This window comes from Diorhabda sublineata, chromosome 6 (assembly GCF_026230105.1).
Source record: "Diorhabda sublineata isolate icDioSubl1.1 chromosome 6, icDioSubl1.1, whole genome shotgun sequence".
NCBI lineage: Eukaryota > Metazoa > Arthropoda > Insecta > Coleoptera > Chrysomelidae > Diorhabda > Diorhabda sublineata.
In genome coordinates, this window is record NC_079479.1 from 21,114,649 (window position 1) to 21,140,594 (window position 25,946).

Here is a 25,946-nt window from a genome sequence, read left to right on the forward strand (position 1 = left end):
TACTCATTTTTGTAACCCCCAAACATTGTTCCCTACACCAGTGAGAACACGCAAAAAAATTTTCAGCTTTATACTTTAAACGTATGTCTGGCAGGCACTGGCTCTTATTCTACTAGCTGCGATCCCTCTGACGAATCTACCAAAGAACTGAACCTATTGGGTTGGCAACCATTCATAACATCATCAGACTTCCTCATTTTTATATGTAAGTATCATAGATTATGAATTATTTTATAGTTAGTACTGTTCTTACTATCCTGATAAAACGTCATTGTAAAAATAAAATCTGGGGCAATAATCTTAGATGATGTGTTAAAAATACCAGATAAGAAATTATATAGTTCTTTGTATGCGATAGAATAAATGCTAACATTGTAACAAAATTTTCTTGAAAGAGGAAATAGTCACCAAGAGGGTTATTTAAACTGGAAAAAATGGCATGACCACTTGAAGACAGAACTTCAAATATACTCATACACTCGTTACAACTTCAACTCGCGCACAATAAGTCAATCTTTGTTTTCGAAACATTTCACCCGAAACTAATCAAGTAATTCTCAATGAATACACTGTTTACGCCAACACTGCACCAACACTCATTATTACATAGACTGACGCGCGTTTCGTTATCGTCTTCAAAGACAGAGAGAAGGTAAATTAAAACCCAATGTTGACTTACTTATTTTGTACTAAATTTTGGAAGTAGGGATATAGGGCTAATTCGTTACAACCCACTACATAGTTTAGTAGTCAAGGAATAAATATGAGGATTCCCGCCAAGGTTTTTCTGCTGGAATTAATTTTAGAGGGAGAAGGTTTATTGTCAAGTCAAATCATTAGGTTTTAGTTTACCTTCAGTCTCTGAAGACGACAACTTGGTTATCGAAATGAGCGTCAGACAGTGTAATTGTGAGTGTTGGTGTAGTGGTGGTGTAAACAGTGTTTCAAAGTTCAAAATATACGTACTCTACGATCAGTCCCGTCTAAGGCGATGCTTTCTAACGTCTTCTTTTTAGCATCTGTCCAATAAAGTCTTCTATTTGGCCTATCTAAGGCTATCCCGTTCGGCCAGTGAATGTCATCTTTAACAAAGGGTCTATCTCCAGAACCATCCATTAATGAATAACCAATTTCTGCTGGTATTCCCCAATCGGTCCAGTACATATCTCTGAAATTCGATACATACGGTTTTATTTAATAACTTCAACAGATACTACGCCTAATTGGTTAAAAATCATCTTGAGGGACGATAATGAGACATGAGTGAGATATAATTTGTGTTTGTGTTATACAAGTGTCCCCGGATAATTGAAACAACTTTTGTAAGGTAAAATATTCTCGATTCCAATTTTTATTTTTATATGTAAAGTGTGTTTATTATGGTAAATTACATACTTAAGAATAAGTTAGCAGTTGAAACAACAGTCGTGTTCGATAAGCAAGGCAATAAGCTACTAAAATGCCACGCAGTTGCATAAATTCTCCCGATTACTTTTGTTACGTATGTAGAAAATTCACGACAGACTGATAAAAAGTTTATAACTACATTTATCATAGAGCGTTATTTTAATCATTTCAAAATTTAACTGTACACAAAAGTCCTGATGGCGTGCAGAAACTTCGCACAAAGGAATAAGTGTTGTAGCTCAAAGATCCTACTGTAGATGTACACGGCAATTATGAGACCAATCATCACATATGGACAGTGGTTTGGGGTACTAGAACTAGTCTGAATACCATGAGGAACAATTCCTCGAAGATACAAAGACTGGCTTGCTTATGTGCAAGCGCAGCCGTAAAGAAAAATCGTTCGTAAGTAATGACCAGACCTAGAACATGCCTCAGGATGATGCATCGAAAAAGTTTAGCTTTGAGGAAAAATTTACCCCAATGATAAGCTGTAGACGTAAGTGGAATTACAACATCATATAACAAATGAACAGAAATGCCATCAAATCGTATACGAACGGATCTAAAGCAGCAGAACCAAAAGCTCTGAAAACCTGAGCAGTACACCAAGCATTTTTCAAGCAGGAATTTATGCAATTGAAAAATGTGTCCAGTTCAATATAGAGAGGAACTATCAAAAAAAAAAAGATTATTATCCTGTCCAATAGCCAGGCAGCCATCAGAGCTGCCTGTTCTCAATATCATAAAATTCAAACTCGTTTAGGATTGCCTAGAAAAATTAAGCGAGCAAGGCAAGTAAAATTAAATTACCCTATGATAAATTCTGAGACACATCAGAGTGAAGGGAAAATAATTAGCTGAAAGCGGGAGCAGACAAGCCCTTCATGGGAAATCTCAAATAGAATAAGCATTGGAAAAGAAGGTATAAAGGGGCGAAACCAATTATTGGAACAACCTACAGGGGCTGAGATAGGCTAAGACTTCCCTGGAAAACAATAACCAGAGAAGATCTCTTGAATGTATTAATCTAAGTAAGAACAATCCTTGGATACTAACAGAAGTCCTATCGGGGCACTATCGCCTTCCTCAATAGACACCTAAGACTTAGCAAATAATGCAGCGTGCAGAATTTGTTGCACAGACAACGAAACCTCTATCCACATTCTCTCGAGGTCTGAAACACTACGGACTCCAGCGAACTACACCTAGGAGCGTATGAAATAGAAGACGAAGATCCCTGGCAGCTACTGCCTTTCCACATTCTGGACGTTCTAAAAGGAGTGGCATCAATAGATCCGCTGTAAACACTGGGTTCTCCAGTATCACAGCAAGAGAAGCAGTCACAATAGATTCTAAATAATGAGAACAAAATTTCATCCATTCCTGTAGCGTACAGTGCTAATTTAAAAAAAAACATATGAAGTGATGTGACTTGTTTTGGACAAAATAAATTACAAAGACTTTAAGTGGATCATCTGTGCTGATTTGAATATTAGTTTCAGGACTCCAAACTGGCTAAACCAAATTCAGCTGTTTCTTGTGTGAATGGATTATATCTATGGCTAGAAAAATCTAAAAAACTTGTTTGTCTATCATATATACATAAATAATAAATTTTCTTTTCTTAGCGATGCAAGATAAAAGAAGGCATATTTGTTGGACTTGACGTAAGGTAACTCATGAAGGATCAAGAGTTTTAAGTTGCATTAAACGACTTTGAAAAAGAAAAGTGGTCGTCTTTTTTAAAAGTGACAAAAAATTGAAGAGTAATGTTAAGATTTTATCCAATATTAGATTTATAATGTCGTAAAAAATATACGTTTTGCAAACACATCTTAATTACTTTCCACAAAATATCGGAGTTGTAAGTGACTAGCAAGAACAGCGATTCCACAAACACATCGCGTTATATGGCAAATAGGAGCCCTTATGCTTGCTAATTTCTGTTGGTTCATCGTATAGTAGGCGAAAGGCAAAAAAGCTGGTCAAAATTCGAAAAATCAAGGCTTTAGTTTATTGTTTCACCATGGTTTCCCCCTCGCAAGTTATGTATAAACAGTAAGGGAAATGAAAATTCTATATTGTTGAAAACTTCATCAATCGTCCACACTTGTTTGAAATATGTTTTATGATGTTCTAGGAATGTTTAACTTTTGAAAAGACAAATTTTGGAAAGATCAATTTACAACTTTGAGTGTAATGTACCTTTTTGTACTACGGTGTCAAAAATAGCGGCACGTTAAGGTTAGTTATGGCGTTATTTTAACAAGTATTCTTAAAGAAATTCCATGTACAAATAACCAAAATTCTTTCGCAAAGTCATCCAGAAGCAGTGTCAATGACTCGAAAGTCTGTGTTCTTTACTGAAGACACATTTGAATTATGAAGTAGCATCATGTTAAACATTGCTGAAAATAACGTTTTTCTACGACCGTGCGTTTTAACCTATTTTCCCGCACGCATTTTAGTGCACTAGTGCGGGAAAGTGACATTCTTCAAAGGAGAAACAACTATCAAACCCCCGGGTTTGATATCAGTTGCTATGACAACCCAAGCGTGTAATTGTTACTAAAACGTCAAAGTTGGTCTTGGAAGTGACCGAATAAGAACAATCTTCTTCTAAATTAAATCACATTAAACCGAATCCGATACAATAATATTAATGGATTCATCCGACGAAGAACTTCCCGAAGCCATTTTAAAAGCTGCAAATGAAGCTAATTCTGAGCTGTTCACTGCCAAATCCAGACTAAGGTATGAGAAGCAATACAACCATTTTGTTACATGGTATAAGGAGAAAGGGGCCAAAACTTATAAGGAAGAGGTATTTCTGGCGTAGTTTTCCTACTATTTATTCTACTATTTTTCCGTAGTAATTTTTTTCAACTCCAAATCTTACTTTTCGTATTTTTTTTGTTTCCTTCAACATAATTCAAATAATATTTTATTAAAATTTTTCCGTTGCTCTACGTTCACGTTATCTGGATATCAAATAATATTTTTCGAAAGACATCGCATATTTTTGTAGACTTTACTTAAAAGCGTAAATCATCGTTCAAATGTTAAAAAAACAACCCTCAGGCCCAGAGTAGGACTATGGACCGCATACAAAAACATGATTTTTTCGCTCTTCTATTTCAAATAAATTTATTTCTTGGATTATACCTCAAGTTTGGTTGGGGCTCAATGTGTTAATCCACATATTATTTGAAGGAATAACCGGAAAGTAGTCTTTAAAACCATTTATCCGATCCGAAATATGTTTTGGAATTGAAACTGACCTGAAAAGAAGGATAAAAACAGGCGATGAACAGAAGAAATGAGGAAAATAGTTAAGAGGAAAAAAAGTTTGGAATAATTCTATTAAGAATAAAAAGGAATTTAAAAAACAAAACGTGGAAAAAATTTTGAGAAGAATTAGTATAATAATATAATAGTAAAGTTTAATGATACAAAATCGAAGAAATAGGAGGGATAAAAAAGGAAATAAGAATAAGAAATTAAAATGGTACAGTAGAAAAATGAACACCGAAGATATATTAGAGGCGACGAAGGAGATTTTTGATAAAAACATCAGCCACAGAGACGACAACGTAACAAGAGAAGAATTGGAGGGAAATTATATAATAGAATATTTAAAAGATATTTAAAATGGTACGGAGATCTAAAGAGAAGAACACCACAAAGACTGACAAAGTGGCAGAAGCAAAAAGACACCAGAAAAGAAGGAAAGGAAGACTCAGAAGACTAGAACTGGCTAGAACAAGTATCGGCACGATGGAGGAAGAAAGGGAATACAATACGACAAATGAATGAAGAAGCGAAGTTGAAGAACTGAAGAAAAGTGTTCCTACTTCTTATCAATCGCACCACATGTGTACATATCTTACTTTTTACATATGTATTTTTCTAACTATCAAAAAACATCAGCGCCGACGTTGGCTAAAAACTTAGCCTGTATCTTTGGATGATATCCAGTTAAAATTTCAGTAATTGTCCGATTGAACGGACGCCTACTATAGTTAACTTACATATTTGTCTTTTCTGTACCTAATAAAAATATCTTACATTATAAAATATGGCATTGGACAAGACCCGGCCGTGGTGATAAATAAAGTATTCCTCTAGATAAATATTTATCTAGATAAACATTAACTTACCCATCATCAACGTTCACAACAATACCGCGAGGTACACGGATATCCTTATTTATCAAAATCGTACAATGTACACCCGTTTTGGTACAAACACCTATATGCTGTTTCTCTGCATCTGTGAAGTATATGTTACCTGTTAACCAATCAACCGATAAATCTTCTGGTAAATTCAATCCTGAAGTTACAATCATCTGTGAAAAAATAAAATTGAAATTAATACGAGTAAGAAATTAACAATTTGAAATTGAATTAAATGCTGCAACAATCTTTAGTGTTTCTCTAAACTAAAGGTAATACTAGACCTAGGAAAACAATATAGACATTTTATTCATAGATTTTTAGCAGACCTGTCATATAATTGAAAGAAAACAAACAAAAAGTTGATAAAACTGACCATGGGACTAGGACTAAATGCTAGAGTAAGAAGACTGTGATACTGAAAAAGGCAAGACGAAAAAAGAGATAACGTAAAATTGAAATAAGCATCTGAAGAAATTCACATACTCAGCTGTAGTGATAATTAATTACGTAGATAGATTATAAGAGGAGAGAAGATGCAAGTAGCGAATAGCAAAAAAATGAAAATCAAACCCAAAATATATAAAAAAACAATGAAGCCTATTATGACTTCTGCTGTAGTTGAAGTTCTAACACCTTAGAAGTCAAAAATAGCAACTTTTCAGGAGAGAGAAAAAAATGCATAATTTTGTATAGATACTTTAATAAAATGAATTTACTGTTTGTGTATACTTAATTACAATTCTATTTAATGTAGAATCATTAACTTTTTATAAAAAACAGCTATTAACCCAAATGTAATGACATACGTTGTGTTGTCAATTTAATATCAAAATTTAAACGACTTACGTCATTTTCTTTAAGGAATTAAAAAACAAAAAATTTATTTTATGAATTTATTTTACTACAATGCAATCAGTCTTTTTATTTATTAAACTTTTTATTTATTAATTAAGTATTTAAACATTTACCCTTAACAAATATTTTAAGTTTAATTGCACTTTTATTATTATTATTCATAAATTTACTTTGTACATGGGGACATCGATACTGATCGACCAAATCACATAAAGTCTAACATAAACATAAACAGTCTCAAAGACATTTTAAATATTCGCAAAAAAAACAAAACTCGAAAACTTCTCATGAAATAAACTTAATAACAAGATAAAATACCTAGCGAAATTTGAGATCTTACTTATGTGGCAAACCGTCGTAAAAGCTATGACAATCACTAAGTAGTATGACACGTTTTAATTCTTGTAAATGGGTCCATTTTATCTGAGAAATTGGTATTCTACTTTGGTACAACTTTGGTTTTGGCAGAGTGTTTCTAGGTTTAGGTCTTTTGGGTAATAATACGTAGTCATCATCATAGTTTAATTTATATTTTATAAGCCCTTCAGGTTCATAAAGTAATGCTCTGATGTCCGTAACTACTGGGTCATTAGCTACTCTACCTGGTCGAATCGAATCATACATGAGAGATTTTGAAAATCTTCTTCTTTGAAAAGCTTCCTTTGAAATAGACGCAAACTGCGAAGGCAAGTAGATGTCTCTGTGTTTAATTTGACACTCTATTGCACTGTGACAAGAATCTACCTCCATCTGGGTATGGCCCTTTTCTGGAATTTTTTGATCGATCTAACTCCAGCAGTGCAATATAGAATTATAGGCAGCAGTTTCTTAGACAAGGTTTTTTTCAAACAGTCTATAATGCAGGAAGTATACACAGAAGCCACCAGTCCTGCAGTACACTCATCGAACCAATAACAGTCTACGTCTTTGTTTTCAGGATTGTAGATGGTGAAGTTATGGCCACATAATTTTGTCTCATAATATATTGCACTGGTTTCGAGTTTGGGACACAGCTGTACCGATTGTAAGTCATGTATAAATACATGCACTTCTTTATTGGTAGCTCTTAATTTATCTTGAGTTTTTTCGTGTCTAGCTCTATCCTTCTAAAATATATGCTCACGATATTTAGCTTCGTTGATGTTTCCTACATTATGAGAACAACACAAATCGCATTGGTCTTTCTTAGGCGAAAATAGGCTTAAATTCTTTTCATTGAATATTTGATCGAATAACCATCGAGAGGTGGGCTTTTCCTGCTGTTCGTTACATTTCTCACAGTATAACTTATGTTTCAATTTGCTCTGAACAACCGGTTCTAAATAAAGTTTTGTACTTAATGCCCCACAATAGTGAGATGGCATTTTAGGTAACTCATCAAAAAACTTTTTTAGAAAGGTCACACGATCTTTTGTTTTTCTCTCCGTAGCTGGTCGTGTTACTTCTTGTTTTCTTGCCATGCCTTTCTCTGAATGTTCAATCCAATAACGCACAGAATTTTCTGTAATACCTAGAGTACTTAAAAACCTTTTCATACAGACTTGAACACGACCTTGAGACTCACTGTTTACTGTAATATTGCTTACTAACATTTCGTCTTGAGTCGGAATCTGTCTTCTTTATTTGTTTTCTACTTCCACATTAACATTAGAAACAACATACTGTTGCCTCTGAGACCAGTACATTTGTTTCCAAAAAATAGAAAAAATATCTTGTCTTTCTGTCTCTGCTATGGTATTACATCCACGAAGTTTGAACTTCGCACAGAATTCAGAAGAGCAGCGAGGTCCTATTTCACGCGCAGGCCGCATAATGTCATGTAAAATTTTAAACTTTTCTTATTTGCTATATCTTCGATATCCCATGTACTGCTCACCCTCTAATCTTAGTTTCTTGCATTTATTTTTGGTCCACTCTCTTTTGGTATCTGACTTTACCTGACATTTTCTCTTACGTTGAGAATTAAGATCTCCACAATATTCGTCGTTAATTGTTTTTTCGTTTTCATTAGTTTCTACTATATCAATATCTTGAATAAAATTCTGCTCTTTATTACTTAGTCCATCTCTTGCAGTTTGGGTCGCTGCATCTGGTATTTTCTCGGTGATTACTTCTTCTGACGATAATAATCGTGATTGGGTTTCACGTAATTCTTCTGACTTTCGTATCATACATGTTTCTATAACTTCTTCTATTATTATCAATGAAGACTGTTCACCTTCCCTCGATGTAATAATTGCATTTTCAGTAATTATATTTGAATGATCAGTTGTTAAAATTTGTGGTGAAGTACTAGATCAGAAACAGTTGTATTTTCATTTGTATGTAATATTAGAATAGGTAAATTATTTAGATCCAAATTTTCAAGGTTTGAAATCGGGTATATAGCATTCTGGGTAATTGATTTTTGTTTTACGTTTTTCGGGGATATCTTAATTTTTAATTCTTTGCAAAGTTCAAGTATAGTTTCTTCCTCATCACTGCTCATATATATATATATATATATATATATATATATATATATATATATATATATATATATATATATATATATATATATTTGTCGAAATAATTATTTATTACCGAATAAATGGATAACCTACTTGCACTAATTACAATTATTGTATTTTAAATTTTATGTTAATTATTTATTAACTATTTAACTTAAAATTTAAAATATGATCGTTTGGTAAACCAGAAAACCGTTACAATACAACACCATGTAATTCCCGGGCCTTAGAGCCACAGCACACCACTTAAGTCATTTCACCAATTTTTAATAGTATTAACTAACGAAAACAAGATTATAACAATTAAAAATATCAAAGTTGAGGAGTAGCAATATCTAAAATAACGAAAAATACAAAGTTTTAATAGTACAATAACATTTTACTATCTTTTTCAATTAATTGTTGGGAGCTACCGGGCAGTACGTCTTCTGGTTCTCTAGCGAATGGCATCAAAATGTCAAAATAGCAGAAAAGTGACTTACGTGGTGTTAGAACTTCAACGACGATATGACAAAGATAGAGGCCGCAAATGACGTATAAGGAAGGGAAACAAAAGAAGATTTATGAAAGAAAGATATTGTGTTGAACATAGAAAGAGTAAGATGACTGTGACATTCATGGAGAGCTGTTCCGAAAGCTAGGTCAAGAATGATGGGGCAATAGCCACAGGTTGGGAGAGGCAGTAAAAGACCGTCGAGAGGTCGGATTAAGTGGAGATAGAATGGAGTCTTATATTGATTAGTGAGCATACCTATTGAAACCTAAACTAAAACGTTATCACTTAAATTATTATCTGAATTATTATTGTTTTTACATCTAATACTGGTTTTTCCAATATAATATGACCCTATTTAATTCATGAGGTCTTGAAAAGTATCTTTAATCTTTAACAGAGTAGTCTTAAAATTATATTAAACACACTGCTTACACTACCACTACCACTACCCCAACACTCTCAATTACACAGTCTGATGCGTTTCGATAAGCAAGTTATCATCTTCAGAGGCTGAATGTAAACTAAAACCTCTTAACTTGACTTACCCATTTCATAGTAAATTTTCCGATCAAAGAACTTGCGTCCGCGAAAAACGATTCTAGAGAGAAAAATCACTTCAGTAGAGAACTGCACATGCATTCCTCTACCAATAAACTATTGAGTTAGCTTCAAAGAATGGTTTTTTTGTCTCTATTTAAATTATTTCGCCATAGAAAACTCTCAACGCTATTAAATACTCTCAAAATTTATTTTTTTTTTTTCGGTGTCTATATTATTATATATTATTACAGTTGATACAGGAGATATCGCTGCTACAGACAGACGTCCGGACCGACAGACAAAATGCTATTAACAGCGTGCTAAAAATGGGAAAGGGGGCTCATCCTTTAGAGTCAACTTTATGATTCATTAGTTGAAGAATACATGTGAAATTTTCCGTCTAAGTGGTTTTCCCGCTGGAGTTATTTTCCGCGGGAGAAAGTTCATTCGTAGCAAAATTTATTATAAATAGATTGGTCAAGTTAAGACGTTTTATTTTACCTACAGTCTCTGAAGGCTATCGAAACCCGCGCCAAACAATGTGATTGTATTGGAGTGATGGTAGTAGATGCGGTCCTTGGTACGGTGACGATTGTGCGCAATATAGATTACGTTATGATTTGTGTTCCAACCGACTTAGGTATCGTTTGTGAACCGTTTCCGAGACGGTATTTTCGATACTTGATAAGATAGCAAGTACCGTCACAAGAACCGTACATGGCCGGAGATATCTATACCTATCTATATTATAGATATCTATATCTATAAACGCTTCCGTCCAGACTAGCAGGTTGGAACAAACCTAGTATAAACAGTCTGCCTCAACTTCAATTAAGTTGTTCAAAGAATAGAAGCAGAAGTCGTTTAAATTAAAAAATCCGCTCTCTGTTAGTTATCCCATTTTTATTAAAACAATTGTGCACATTAACACTAGAAACTTGTTAAGAAATCATTATGTCAGAGGTATCTCAAGTTTCTGTTGAAGCATTAGAAGAAAAATTTGGGAATAAAAGCTTCGAATACAAAGTTCTGGAAATTTAACAAAATTTAAGTGACTCATTAGATTAGCTATGGTGTACTGATTCATATAATAGGGTATAATATCATTGAACACTAAGCTATAATTTCTGGAACCTTTGGTACTAAATAAACTATTTAATTTATTTAATTTAACTCCACGTCTTTCGATAACCAAGTTGTCGTCTTCGGATACCTACGCACTTCAAAAGTGTAATTGAGTGTTTCTCTGTAAACTGGGCAAATTTTTTTCTCATAATATAATAAGTTTTATTTAGGGAACAAGTATACGTCTATTTATTAATATAGGGCTGATGAACCACAAATAGTTACATTACTTTAGAAAATATTAAGCATATTCTGAAAAATGTATACAGGGGACTATTGTCAAAGCCAGGGACTGTGAACTTAAATAAAAAATACAATTTTAGTATCGAAATTAAATGTTTTTTTATTATTATAAACTTTGGAGCTTAAGAATTAAGTAACTGAATAATAAATAATTAAAGAATCAACTATCTTTATGTTATATTGTACTTATCACTGTAATCTTGATATTCACTCATTATTAATTGAAATCACATATATTGAAAGGATGTTCAGTACTTTGAAACTTACAATACAGAATCGGTCTCGAAAAATAAAGTTATTTATAAAATATAGCATGAATACCCGTAGTTAAAAAAAACAGTATTTGAAGTCTTATCTTTTCTCGAAAACACTTACAGGTGAATCAAGCTTGTAAAACATTCTATTGTTTTCTAAAATTTTTATTAGACAGCTCTTACAGCTTCTGTACCACTTGATCCATTGTAATGTCTTCCACATCATCATTATCGTGCCTAAATAATTGGCCTTTGTTATCACACAACTGTAAGAATGTAACCCGGATTTCGCCATATTCTCATCAATCTTGTCAATTATTCTCGCATATCTATATTCCATATTTGTTTTGCCAAGCAATTTCATAACAATGTAATCTCCAGTTTTGAATGCTTGTACTATAGCAAAACTAGGTCCAGCCTCATTCTCAGATTCTGAATTAGTGTACACATATTCTACTTTAAGTTTTGGCTTGACTTCATAAATTATTTTTCCGATATTACCGTGCATACAGCAGTCATTGTCGCAAAACAGCTTTAATTTTTCATCGCTGTCTCAGTAAAATTTGATTTTATTCTTGTTGGGTTAAATAATTTTCCAGTGACTTGATGGACTTTGAGGGTGTCAACAAAATTTGTTATTCTGGTTACTTCTCGATCGATTTCAACGCTCATTTCTTAAATCGCTCCATCTGGTATAATGCTCAAACTAATTGCAGGACATCTCTTTTTAATGGCTTCTACAATTTTTTCCAGATTTTCGACATCGCCTCCAGTAGCGACCAGGGTATCTGCAGTCCTCTTGCAGGTAACTCCAACGCCGTCTGGAGCGCCTTTACCTTAGCCATTTTCCGTATAGTTCCAAGTAAAATTTTGCACATGTGGAAATTTTTTTTGTATTTTCGTCGCCATAATGTAAAACATGCTTTTATGTCTGTATTGGGTAACTGGTTCATCACTCAAAAAATGCAGGTGTTTAATTTGAAGTGGCAAAGCATTAAAAATTGGATTAAGATGAGCCCAAATGCCTGCTGGAGAATGAGAAACATTCGTAGAAATTGTGCAGTAAGATTTTGTTGTGTCTTTCAAATATACTAGAACCGTGTGCAGGCTTATTTGTGTGCGTGAACCTTTAAAATGAAAAGCTTGAATTTCTTGGGAATATTTAATTGAATAATTTTCAGAAAAGTCAATGTGAATAAGAGTGTCTTCTTCTGTCAGTGTACTTTTAAGTTTCTTAATCGCACTGAACTGATGTACAATATTTTTTTCGTGACGAAAAAATGTTCCCTGAATGCTGGAACAGTCCCGTGTCCTGTAGAGAGACTGCCAGGGGACTGTTTAATTTGATTTCATTGATGAGTAGTACAAAATGTAATTGATCTATGCTACTTTGGTGTATCTATTGAAATATTTAAAGGAATCATTGAACATACGAATAGAAGTAAATTAATCCTTACCAGACTTACGGACTATTGGCTGTTAGGTTACAACGTGGCTTCCACGGAAGGACGTTCGAACACTACTAAATAAGATGGCGTTCGGGTCATCTAGCGGCAACTGCGTAAACTTCAAACTCGTTGCGTTTCGTTACATGCATAAAAGGCGTTGTTTAACCTTTCGGTTACGTGACACGTAATTTAAAGTATAGACAGGACTGTTCACTAAATGCGAAGACAAAGTTTCTTTGCCTTTCTTTAAATTGTAAAATGATATTTATGTAAAATAAAAAGGTCTCATTGACAATGAAACAATATTTATTTAATAATGCAACAATTCGATTAATTCTAATAGATACTATCTCGATTAATTTAATCTGAAGTAACTATACTGCTTTGGTGACATGCCAGGGACTGGTTTTTAAGAACTATAACAGCGTTTTTAATATAATAAAATTTATTTTAGTGGATTTTTTGTGTTGAGCAGCGGTAGATTAAGGTATTGATTTTTGGAATTATCTACGAAGTATTCACGTTGTTTTATTTCTTTTAACAAAATTAGCCTGGGACAAGTAGTTGCCCAGTTTACAGAGAAACACCCAATTGTGAGTGTTGGTGTAGTGGCAGCAGTAAAAGTGTGTTCACTGTTGAACAAAATTTACTCGCGTAGTTTAAATGCACCAGTCCACAGCAAATTTAACCTAACCATGTATTTCTCATGTATTTTGTACTTCCAAAAAACGGAGAACGAGCTAGAATAAATAACAAAATATAGGGTGTAATGAAATTACAGCTTTGGAATGGGATATTTTCATTTATCTCTATTTGTGATATATATATATATATATATATATATATATATATATATATGGGAGTGAAAACACAGTCCTCTTAGAATTTAATTCTGTGAGAATTGTCATATTTAGGCAACTCATGGATGATTCGTACATTACCTAGGATGATAATGTGCGTTTTTTGAACATTTTTTAGATAAAGAATTCTCCAAAAACTTGCTACAGTGCACCCCAACATATCCTGGTTGACACTACTCGTATTTGTTTTCTAATCTGTGCTGACGTACTCACTCAAGAGTGCGATGGAATTTTTTTTGCTTGCTTAATATTTCTTTTCATATATTATTCTTCTATTTTTTTGCGAACTTTATGTTATTGAAAACTAATGTGAATTGAGCATTTGAATCACTGTATTATTAAGTTGAAAATGAAATAATGATGAGTAAATTAACCTCGGAAAACACTATTCCCATTGACCTTGGTGAACACTCTTTCTAAAAAACTAATAGCGTAGATATTAATGTTAATTTGATTGACCTTGGTTTTTTATCTTGTTATTTACTATCATGAAATTATTAGCAATATCATTCGTAGTAAATGAAATTCATGAATTTCGTTCTATATCATAAAATATACTAACCTCTCTTTCAGAGCCGTCCTCTATAGATTTTACAATACTTTCGTGACCAGTAAATATCTCAGTCCAGAAAACGTGGACCCCATCAGTATCTACTCCCACTACTTGCTTCAAATCATTAGCAACAGTAAAGTATGATTTAGAGTCTAATGTTAGAGCACGAATTTCCTTTTTTGTACTAAAGATCATTAAACCGTTACCACCTCGAGCTTTGCACGTTCTCTTATCTGATTCCAAATAGTATTTTTCGGAACAGTAGCATTCATAGGATCCTACTGTATTTCTGCACATCTGGTCACAAATACCTAAGATAATAAATATACACTATTATAAACCCTTCAAATTTATTCTATTCTGTTTGGAAACAAAAACATATTGAGAGAATAACTAACTGAATGCAAACCAAGCTATAAGCAGAGACAGTAGTATTAAGAAACAGGATTAACGAAGCAGTAGGGAAAATAAAAGGAAATGTACGAGGGTGATCAAACATAAAACAGAATTTTTAAATGAACGCGCGAAAAAATTAATGTAAAAATGTATATTAGGCTGATTTGTTATGAAGCGTAGAGATCAGCCGTAATCGCATTACCTCGCTTTTTAGTGTACTTATAGCGAGAAAGGACGTACCAGTGTCTGTTGCGCATTTCTGGTTAAATATAATGTAAAATCCGCGGAAATTTATCGAAAATTATTCGAGCAATTTGAAAATGAGTACTTCTCCAAGCCTTAGTGTATGAATGATGTTTCGCTTTCCGAAAAGGCCCAGAACGAGTGTTATCGACGAAAACGTAGCCGGGTGGGGAAAAACTCATTTTTGTAGACCTACGCAGTACTGTTCCCGATATGATAGAAAAATTCAGCATCAGCGTAGGTAGTATAGAGCAAATAATTCCGGAATGCACGGTTACCGCAAAGTTTTAGCCAGATGGGTGCCAAGACTTCTGAATTTTGAGCTGGGAAGTTTGAAAGCGCCTTCTGCAACGTTATGAAGAGAAAGGAGAAAATTTATTGTATCGAATATTCACCACAGATGATACTAGTACGCACGTATCTACGGAATTAAGAAAGAAAGACGAAGGCGCGCCAATTAAAGTGAAGGTTACAATGTCAGCGGGAAAGGTGTTGTATACCGTGTTTTGGGACATGAGAGGAGTAATCGCCGTAGATTTTCTGATTTTCTCACTGATAATGAATTGTGAGCTCATAATGTATCATAGTAACTTTCAAAAAAACACAGTGAATCCTGTAAGACATCAAAACATCGTGATATTTCAATCCGTAGAGCATTTTTGTTGCAAGACAAGGCCGGACTACATATAGCTGGATAAATTGGGCTGGAAAATACTGCAACATCCTGCTTATAGCCCCTATTTATTGTCATGCGACTATTATTTCTGATTAGAAAACAATGAGGAGGTAGGATCCTTCGTACGCAAATGGATACGTAAGAAGCCGATATAATTTTACGAAAAAGGCATCCTAAAGCTTCCGTAGTGTATAAAGTGTAATGACGTGTAATTTAATAATAAAAATTTTTATAGCAAAATTCAGGCTTATACTTGGACTACCCTCGTAGTTTTATGATAATCCTGAATAAGAGAATTATTCGACTAGATTACATACTTACCATAAGTATCGCACTCATTGATATCTGTACAGTTATTATCATGTGAAACATGTCCTGCTGGGCATACGCATTTCGGTCCAGTTGGTAGCGGTACACATGCATGTGAACACTTCAAATGTTGACAGGTTATAACTGAAGAATTACACATTCCACCTTCATCCGATCGATCCGGGCAGTTATCGACCCCATTACATACTAAATGAGTATCGATGCAAGTTTTCTTATTTTGACAGAGATATTTTCCATTTTCTGGTATACATTTATCGAATGGTACGTGATTTTCTGGAAAATTAATGCAGATTGTAAATTTCAGGTTTGAGAAAGAACTATTCCTTGACCCAAATGAAAACATGTGAACTTTTTCACTCTTCTTCAACGCGAGCGATGTACAGAATTTTAAGTAAGTTTCTATGCCTCTGGGCTACTGGAATAAGAGAAGTTGTCGATAGATGTGGAGGAGATGGACATTAACTAAGAGAATCCTGACGACAAGGGGCAACAGAAAAAAAAATGTAATCAAACTCATATTAATGCTCATTATGCTAAAGTAGTATCAGCGATGATTGCGAGAATGTTTACCAAGAGTTAGTGAGGCATTTGCTCGAAATAGGAACAATGTGGCAATACATATCTGCTAAGATGATTAGCAGTTGAATAAATGAGCTAAGTAAATCATCAAAAACTTTTTTGCCTTTCAGATTATTTTACCAAAAACTTGAAAACGAGAAAGAAAGTACGGAATAAGTACGGAAAAAGTACTGACTAAATGGCTACAATATCTAGTGGGGAACTTACAAATGCGGATCCAAGAAGGGCTTATTTTTATTTTGTGGAACGTAATATTTGATACGATGAAGATTGCAGTGTTTTCCTTAAAATTGGAAAAGGGTAAACTTAACAGTTATATAAAGGTATGAATTGATAACAAATATGTCTTACCACAATCTTGTTCATCACTATTATCGTTACAATCGTTAACTCCATCACATACCCATTCATTTGGTACACAATGGCTATTTTTACATTTGAACCCATCACAATCGATGTGTCTACTGCATCCTATCGTCTCATCTGACCCATCTAAGCATTCTGATATGCCATTACATACCCAATCATTTGGTATACATAATTGATCCGTACATTTCCAATGGCCTTCTTCACATTCTGAGTTGACTGTTACCTGAAAGTTCCGTTTATAGAAGCAGAATTTAAAAAAAAAGTGGAAAATATATGCTGATTTTTCTTTAAAAAAATTTGAAATGCAAAATTTGCAAACGACTATTTGTAAGAACATTGAGCTTAACTGGCAATTATATTTTCTTCCGTGCGTTTCAATGATCAACTTTTCACTTTCAGAAACCTTCTAAAACAATTACCCAAACCACCCAAAATCTATATTTATTGAACTATGATCGATTTTAAAAAGATATACATTTTGAAGATTTATCGTAAGGGATGTAAAAGTTTGTACTGAACTTATTTTGGAAAAGCGACTGTATTTATTTACAATCATATGGGCTCAACGGAACTGGAAAGAGGCGTGAATGTGGTACCAGTACACCATTTCATGAAGTTTGTTGGATAACTGTTGTAAATTCAAAGACGTCATCAGTACTGTACCAATGACACGCTTCAATTAACACAGCACACATTGTAGTCCAAGAATTAGTCAACGTATTTTTAATTCGGTGGTGATGATACGATTGCAATTAGTGCACGAATTTCAACCGATAGTTTCTTGGTTTTACCCATTTTAAAGCTTACTAGTCTGAATTTGTGAGAACGAAAACATTTCTTATACCAACGTTAAGATGTGTTGGTTCAAGAAGTATGAATCACAGTACGCTCTTGCGTCTCACAGAGCTAAATTGGACTAAACTACAGTCATAAACATCAAAGAAATTATGGACAGTTAAAGAATAATGAGCAAATCGAGCTAGCTCTGGCAACTTTTAAACTAGTCACACTCACCGACAAAATATAAACGTGCGGTCGTATATAGTAAACAAAAAACTATTATTTTTGGTTTGAAAGATATCGTTTTGACCTTTGCTTGACAATATGAAAAAGAAACTCGTTGAAGTGTATTATTCTGAAATAGAATGAATGCAATATGGGAAGCATACGCTACACGGCACACATTCCAGGCCAATCTGAAAGAGCTCTTGCCGAGCTGATTTCGACTTTATCCGATAACTTCGAACGCCAACGACGCGAGGGCAACGAAATTGAAAGATAGCCTGATTTTCTCAACTGTGTCTCTGGCTTTGTTTCTAGAATTTGGTTTTTCTTGTGATTGTGATTATTTGTTTAATGTAGTCGCAAAAAACGTTTATGTGATCTAAGTTATGCTTTAATAACTTTTTCAAGCTCTTAGAAACATTTTGAAAGAATGTTAAGCGATTTTATTGTTATAGTGTTTGGTGTTACCGTTTAACCTATCTAATTGAGAAATAATTAAGATTCGGTAACCGAATAAATCAACTGGCTTAAACATTTATTAAAGAAAATGCACAACGACATATTTATTGTTATTTGGTTATGTAACTCCATAAATGTACATACAGCCAATTTTAGATTTATTTAATTAAGTTTTAATTAAGTTCAACAAAAAATTTTTTTACAGATCTCGAAATAAATACATGTTAAAATCTTTTCTCAACAATGATTCGCTCACTAAGCATTTAACAATGGAAATGAAATTAACTAAGAAACAGATGAAAAGAAACGAGAAGTAATCATGATTTTTATATTTTATCCATATATTTTGTGATTTGTAGAAATTGAAAATTTGAATTAAGAACTTCTAAATGTGCAAGACGAGAATTATAGTCGTTTTATTGGAAATATTAAAAATTTTAATACCCAACCCAGTGAAAAAAAGCAATACGAGGATGTATTGATATCTAGTTAGCAACGAACAATAACTTATTAGAAGTGTCAGTGTAAAGTTTGACGTCAAAAAAATAAACCAGAATTACACGATAAATTAAAAGAAAAAAGATGACCACCGAAATTCTGAAAATCGAAAAATTTATAAGAGTTAAGAGGTAAGCAGATTTACGAAGATATGCCTAATACCCTTGGTGATCAATGTCCTTGGATTTGGTCTGGAAGCTTCAAAAGAGGTAAATTTTCCATCAAAGATGATGACCGATCGGGAAGGCCAGTTTCTGTGTCAGTCCCCGAAGATATCGTTGCAGTTGATGACATGATTTTATCAGACCATCGAATTGGGCTAAAACGGATATCTGAAGCACTGAATATTTCATACGAACGCGTTCCTCATATAGTTCACGTCAATTTGGACATGAGAAAAATTACTGCAAAATGGATCCCCAAAATGTTTTAATGTTGAACAAAAGATTGCAAGGATAGAAGCGTCGCGTTCGATCTGTGCTCGATTTGAAAACGATGTAGACTTCTAAAACCGAATTGTTACTATGGATGAGACTTGGGTACATTTCTACGGTCCAGAAACAAAGTAACAATCGATGGAATGGCTACACTTACGGGAAAACATTTTTTTAAAGGTCTAGAAACGTTGCAGGTTCGCTTAAATAAATGTATCCAATTAAGAGGAGATTATGTTGAGTAATAAAATATTTTGATATTGAAATTTTGGTTGGTTCTCTAGTAGGCTGAGAATTTTTCAATATATCATCGTAGATAAACAAACATTCTACCTGAATAAAAAGTTAGATTGTAAGGGTTATGATATAATACTTTTAATTACTACATAATTAAATATAATATTTTTTTAGAATCCACAAAGCTACACTCAACAATTGTTAATTAATTTTTTAAACACGCCAGTTAAGAATTTTTTTTTGTCAGTCCTAAGCCTGAAAAAGTGTAAAGAAAAATTGATAATTTTAAAATGGGAATTTATTGTAACATGTGTACATTTTTAATGTGAATTGATTACAATTGTGATTTATTTCTCACATAGCATAAAGATTAAATTATTTTCGATCAATATTCATTCTAATGAAAAATGGTGCAACAGTTAAAAGTAAAAGTTTTGTTCTTTTTAGATGCTACAAGAAGTAGAAACCACCCAAAATATTCTTAATTTTTCTTTTATGTTGCTCATTGTATAAATATATCTGAAACCAGAAAAATTTACACTAGACGGGTGATTTTAACACACACAAGTGCGCGTGAGAAAACCTCATACTCGTTCGCATCTCAATTTCGCTCGTAGGCTCCTTCCTCTCCCTGAGTTTTATGGGAGATTCTAGAAAGTCTCATCTTTTTGTTAAGAGTTAGTATGTTGCCACTACATTTTGTTTCTCTGTTCAAATTTTTCGAGTTCCGCCTACAATTATTAGCGCTTTATGAACATTTTTCCTATGATTTGAAAGGTATTAACGTTATAAAAATAATTGTCTCAACTGTTACTGTTACAAAAATTGTGTAGGCGAGTGTAATAAGCAACCTAAAAAATACGGTGAAAATAAAGACTCTAGTGGGATAAGGTCTTTCACTACTTTTGTTCATACAGCTATTACAAATTCTTTATTTATAAAATTGAACTGAAAAAAAAAACATTCTAAACTTATGCCTCAGTGTAACTTCCATAGTATATCAGCTAACGACCTTTTTCGAATCCTGCTACAGGGAAAACCAGAGGTTGTTAAATGCATAAGAAATTACGTGAGGTTGCAAGAGGATAAAGCTAGGTTGTTATTGTTGAGGGTACTTTCTACAAATACTTAATAATGTGAATATAGTCAGCTAAATGCTAATGTAGGTAGTTTCTTAACATATATTTTTAGTATTAAATACCAAATTGAGACCTACCTTGAAGTTTTCACAGTCTCTCTCATCTGAATAATCTCCACAGTCATTTTCGGAGTCACAAACAAAAGCCGTACTAATGCATCTGTTATTATGACATTTGAAATAATTCGGTCCTTTGCAAATATCTGTAATGTAACAAAAATTATAAAAATATTGAAGATATATAGCGTGGGAAGAAATCGAGGAAAGCAAAAAAAGTCAATATAAATGACTAATTGCGGAGAGAATATTAACAAATTTAATGTGATGTTAATTTCATTTTTCATTACATTACATTAAAAATCACAATAAAATTGAAAAATTTTCGAATATTATTTTGAGATGAATACCTATATTAAGCTTATTATATTATTTTTTTTATTGAAAGTAGGCACATGAGGGTAAACCCTATTACACTCGAGTAATTCAACGGGTTTGATTCCGAATCTGTTTAAGGACCGATCGCATGCGCACTTTCAAAATAGTGACTCTCGTGTTGATTCTTCTCCCCGCGAACTACAATTCTGAAAGTGCACATGCAATCTGTCTCTAAACTGATTCGCAATTAGACCCGCGAATGTTGTTTAATACAACAAATATTAGGTGAAATGCCCAGAGCCCCTGTGAACTGTTTGTGACTTGCTTCCGCTACCGATGTATAATATCTTATTACAACTTTATTAGATGTGGGGATAAGATAAGTATAAGAAATAAAAACAAATAATGGAAAAAGATGGAACTCAGACGAATAATACGAGGTTTGTCCAAAAAATACCAATAAAAGTTGAATAATAACTTTATTTTACAGACTACAGACGCCACCATGTTGCACCTTTTTTCACCTGCCGTCGGCGTGGAGTTCTCTCTAATTGAGATACAGCGCGTCAACAGCAAATTTCTTTCAAAGCTATGCAAGAATGGCCGTGAGATTTTTGAGTGTTTGAAATAAGTTTACAAAGACAATGTTCTTAAGGAACCAACCGTGAACGAGTGGTTAAAAAGGTTCCGGAAAAGCCAAGAAGTAGTGAAAGGAGACTCTCGCCCAGGACGCCTTTCAACATCGAGATATGATGAAAATGTTCTAAACGAATTCAGGCTTGTGTTCTTAAAGAACCTACATTGACAGTCAGAATTATAGTTGACCAGCTGTCAATACCCAAAACAATCGTCCATAAAATCTGACACAAAAACTTGAAGAGATTATGGGCGAAAATCGTACCGAAGCTCTTGACTTCAGAAGAGAAAGCAAAAAGGGTTTAGTGTTGTGAGGATTGATCAGAAGCAGACGAAAGAGAGGAGATTCTCAACCAAGTCATCACTGGAGACAAGTCGTGATTTTACGAATTTGATGTACTTAGAGCTCAAATCTCAAAGCAATCAATTGAAGCTAGCAGGTGAATCGAGAACAAAAAAATTGTGAAAGTCAAGGTCCAATGTGAAGACAATGACGATTGATTTCTTTGATTCTAGAGGTATTGTTCGCAAGGAATTTGTCACTGAAGTTTTAAGACGTCTCGTTTGGTTCGAGTTTCATCGGATTTACCACAAGAGGACAGGTGGATCCCTCATCACGACAATGCGCCCGTTGTTTTGCGCCAGTTTTTGGTCCGAAGCTCAATCACCGTAACAGACCACTCGCCTTATTCACTCGATATAGCCGATATAGCCCCTTCTTCTTGTTCCTTAAATGCAAAATAGTGCTTCGAGCGCGGCACTTTGGAGATGTGGAAGCCTCATGGAAGAAACGACACGGTAACTGAACAGCATCACAATTCAGCAATGTTATTAACAGTGGAAAAGGCGTTTGCAGGAGTGCGTCTTGTCTAAGAGAGTTTACTTTGAGGAAGACCATATTGTAATACCAGAATAATAGTAAAAATAAAATAATTATTCAACTTTTATAAGTATTTTCCGGACAAACGTCCTACAAGAAAAACTATGAGAAATACAGGCTAGGGAAATTAAAAGTCAAAAAAATAATTAAGGAAAAATAGAAAAATATATGGGCAAACGGAACAAGAAAAATATAACTCTGGGAAATATAAAAGACAAAAAAGGCGTAATAATCACAGAGGTAGACCAAGTTAGAGAAAGGTGGCGATAATACTTGAAAGAACCTCTGAATGGACAAAACGAAAGTGAAGAAAGAAGAGAAAGACTAAAATGGCGCAAATATGGAAAAGGAAATCACATTAGAAGAGATAAAAAATGCAATAAGTAAAGCCAAAAGAGAGAAAGTGACAAACGAATGTAACTACAGAATACGAGTAATCTAACTAAAATTTGCTAAAACCATAGAGAAAACATTAAGGAAAATAATCAAGAAACTCATTCACTTCTGATTTCGACCCAATGGAGGAACACACGCCGCAATCTTTACGATCGTTGTCTGAAAAGTTTCCGATCTGAAGATATCAACACTTATCAATATAAATTGATAAATGTATTTATGTATGCGTTGGGAGATTACTTAATTTCTGTTTAACAATAGTATAAGTGAAGAAAAGTGTAGAGCAAGTTATGTCTTTTAAATATTTAGGGGTTAATATCACGAGCAATAGGAACTTGAAACAAGAAGTCAAAACTCGAACAACAGCAGCATCTAGGATATCAGGATTCCTTCGAGCCGTGATATGGAGGAATAAATTTTTAAGTATCGAAAGCAAAACACGAATATATAAAACTTGTGTCAGACCAGTAATGACATTCGCCATAGAAACGAGGGCGGAGACTGCAACTACTAAGCGGATTCTTAGAACGACCGAGATGAAGACATTACGCTCAATCACAAGGAAAACACTAAGAGACAGAATAAGGAGCAATGAAATTAAAAGAATGTGTGACGTTCCGGATATAGTGAGATGGGCCAGAACTAGAAGAAGAGCATGGAGAGATCATGTCAATAGAATGGACGACGATCGACTGGCGAAAATCGCAAAGGAAGAGAGACCCAATACAATTAGACCGCCTGGAAGACCACCAAAGCACTGGTATGAAAGCTGGTCCTCGGGGTCACAACTTAGGCTGCCTCTTTGAAAACACAAGACATAGTCTTAAAATAAGAAGAAGAAGAAGAAAAGAAAAAAGAAGAAGTTGGACACTGTGTTTGGAGACTCTGCACTATCATTTAAGACCGTAAAATTTTGGTCGTGTGAATTCTAATATAGCATCAACATGACTGAGGACTAGAGCTTGGGATGGCCAAAAATCGCAACAGCTTTCGAAAAAGTATATCAAATGGTATTGAAGGACCGTAAGATTAAACTTAAGAGAGATAGAAGAGGCTATCGGGATATCAAAAGGAAACATATGCCTTATATCTCCAGATTTATATATGCGTAAAATATTCGCGCGTTGGGTGTGACATTGCTCACTTTGGATCAATGATTCTTAACCTAAAAGTTTCACTTACAGAATAGCGATTTTTATCAGAAGATGCCGATACCGGTCAAAATCTCAATTTATTCAAAAAACCAAATATTTAAAAAATACATGAACATGAATATAGTATTATGTAATGGTTATAAGCACACAAATTCGATTAAAATACATATAAAACAAATAAATCAAATAGAAACTACAAATACTTTGAACAATAGCAGGAGCTGGAAAATTAGACAAATAAATTACATAAAAGGCAAAAAGCAAAGGAAAATTATTTGATGCAATAAAAATATCTTTTGTAGGGAACAATGAAATACCATTGAAAGATATAAGAATGAATATTTTTAAAAGAGTAGGAAAGAAAAATGACAGATTCTTAGCGCTTCAATTTGAATAATGAATGATCAACAAAGCTGCTACCTAGAGTCTCTTCATCCCTATTCATGGATCAATTCTATTAAATTAGATCAATTCGAGTGGTGCCTGTCATATGTAGATGCCTGAGGATTTTGAACTTGAGCTTTTGTAGGTTGTAGTGTTCGGAAAGTAGTAGCGTTAGTACCCAATTCTAGAGGCTTGCACTTCTCTAAAACGATAAATTGACGTTCTGGGCATCTGAGAGCGAACGCGATGTTCATGAGCCACGTCTGTCTGTCGAGTAGGTCTTGTTCGGTACATAATGATTTCTTCTTATTCACGTATATCAAAAATAATTTGCGAGATTAACGTTTTTATACACCTAAAGAAGCGTTTGATACGTTCAAATCACATGTTTTGGAGGTACCTGAATCGGTATAGGAGCAGAGCTTCGAAAAATGGTTCAAACACATGCAAAAGTGTATTGATCTTGATAACTTTGAAAAACACTAAAGTAGGATCCAATTATAAATATTTGTTTTTACAAAAATATTTTTCAAAGCCTCAAAATTCATCATTCGTTTCATTGTTTCAATATTTTAAAAATATTTAGGTAAAAACTCCTAATATTTCATTCGGATTTCAGCATCTCAGGAATAATGTTAGTACCATGACATTAAATTTTTCAAAATCATCAATGACAGTGACGGCGATCGTCAAAGTGCCCCTTTTTAAATAGCGGCCGTCGGCGACCCTTCGACACTTGTTAGTGCTGTTTCAATTCATTCTGTATCGGCGTAGCCACCTGGAAGTCTGGAATCAACTATAACTTATCTATAATATATATATATATATATATATATATATATATATATATATATATACATATATATACATATATATAATATATAATATCTATAACTATATTTCTTTCTTTAGAAATATAAATTTTTCCGTTCATGTAATTTGACTGCTCTTTGCAAAGCTATGCCAATATATTTTCAAATAATACTTTATGTCTATTCAAAGAATTAAATTTAATTAAAATAATTTTCAGCTACAGGGAATTATGTTCCTCATACAGCTTAACCGTCAACGTAGTAAAGTTGTAGTAGAGCTACATAGCAGGCTTAATTCTAAGCATAATGAAGAAACAATCGTATCCAAAACACAGTTTTTGAAGAGTTTTCGGTTTTTAACAACTTTGAGCCGTAAAAATCACAACTATTTGATAGTCACCAATATATTTATGAGAAAATTTCACAGTCAAGAAATATTTAAGTATTGTTAGAAACGAAGTTGTTCCTGAAAT

General features: G+C 33.7%; 1 protein-coding gene across 1 annotated transcript in view; it reads right to left on the reverse strand.

The window, feature by feature from the left end:
• The window catches only part of LOC130445918 (vitellogenin receptor), a 99,724-nt gene that overhangs the window by 58,714 nt on the left and 15,064 nt on the right, over positions 1 to 25,946 (reverse strand). Inside the window, exons 3-8 of the mRNA XM_056781819.1 lie at positions 20,915 to 21,039; positions 17,048 to 17,288; positions 16,109 to 16,390; positions 14,482 to 14,783; positions 5,571 to 5,758; positions 967 to 1,168 (exon numbers count right to left, since the gene is read on the reverse strand). Coding sequence (XP_056637797.1) covers positions 967 to 1,168; positions 5,571 to 5,758; positions 14,482 to 14,783; positions 16,109 to 16,390; positions 17,048 to 17,288; positions 20,915 to 21,039 — 1,340 coding nt within the window. The remainder of the gene's footprint in view (positions 1 to 966; positions 1,169 to 5,570; positions 5,759 to 14,481; positions 14,784 to 16,108; positions 16,391 to 17,047; positions 17,289 to 20,914; positions 21,040 to 25,946) is intronic.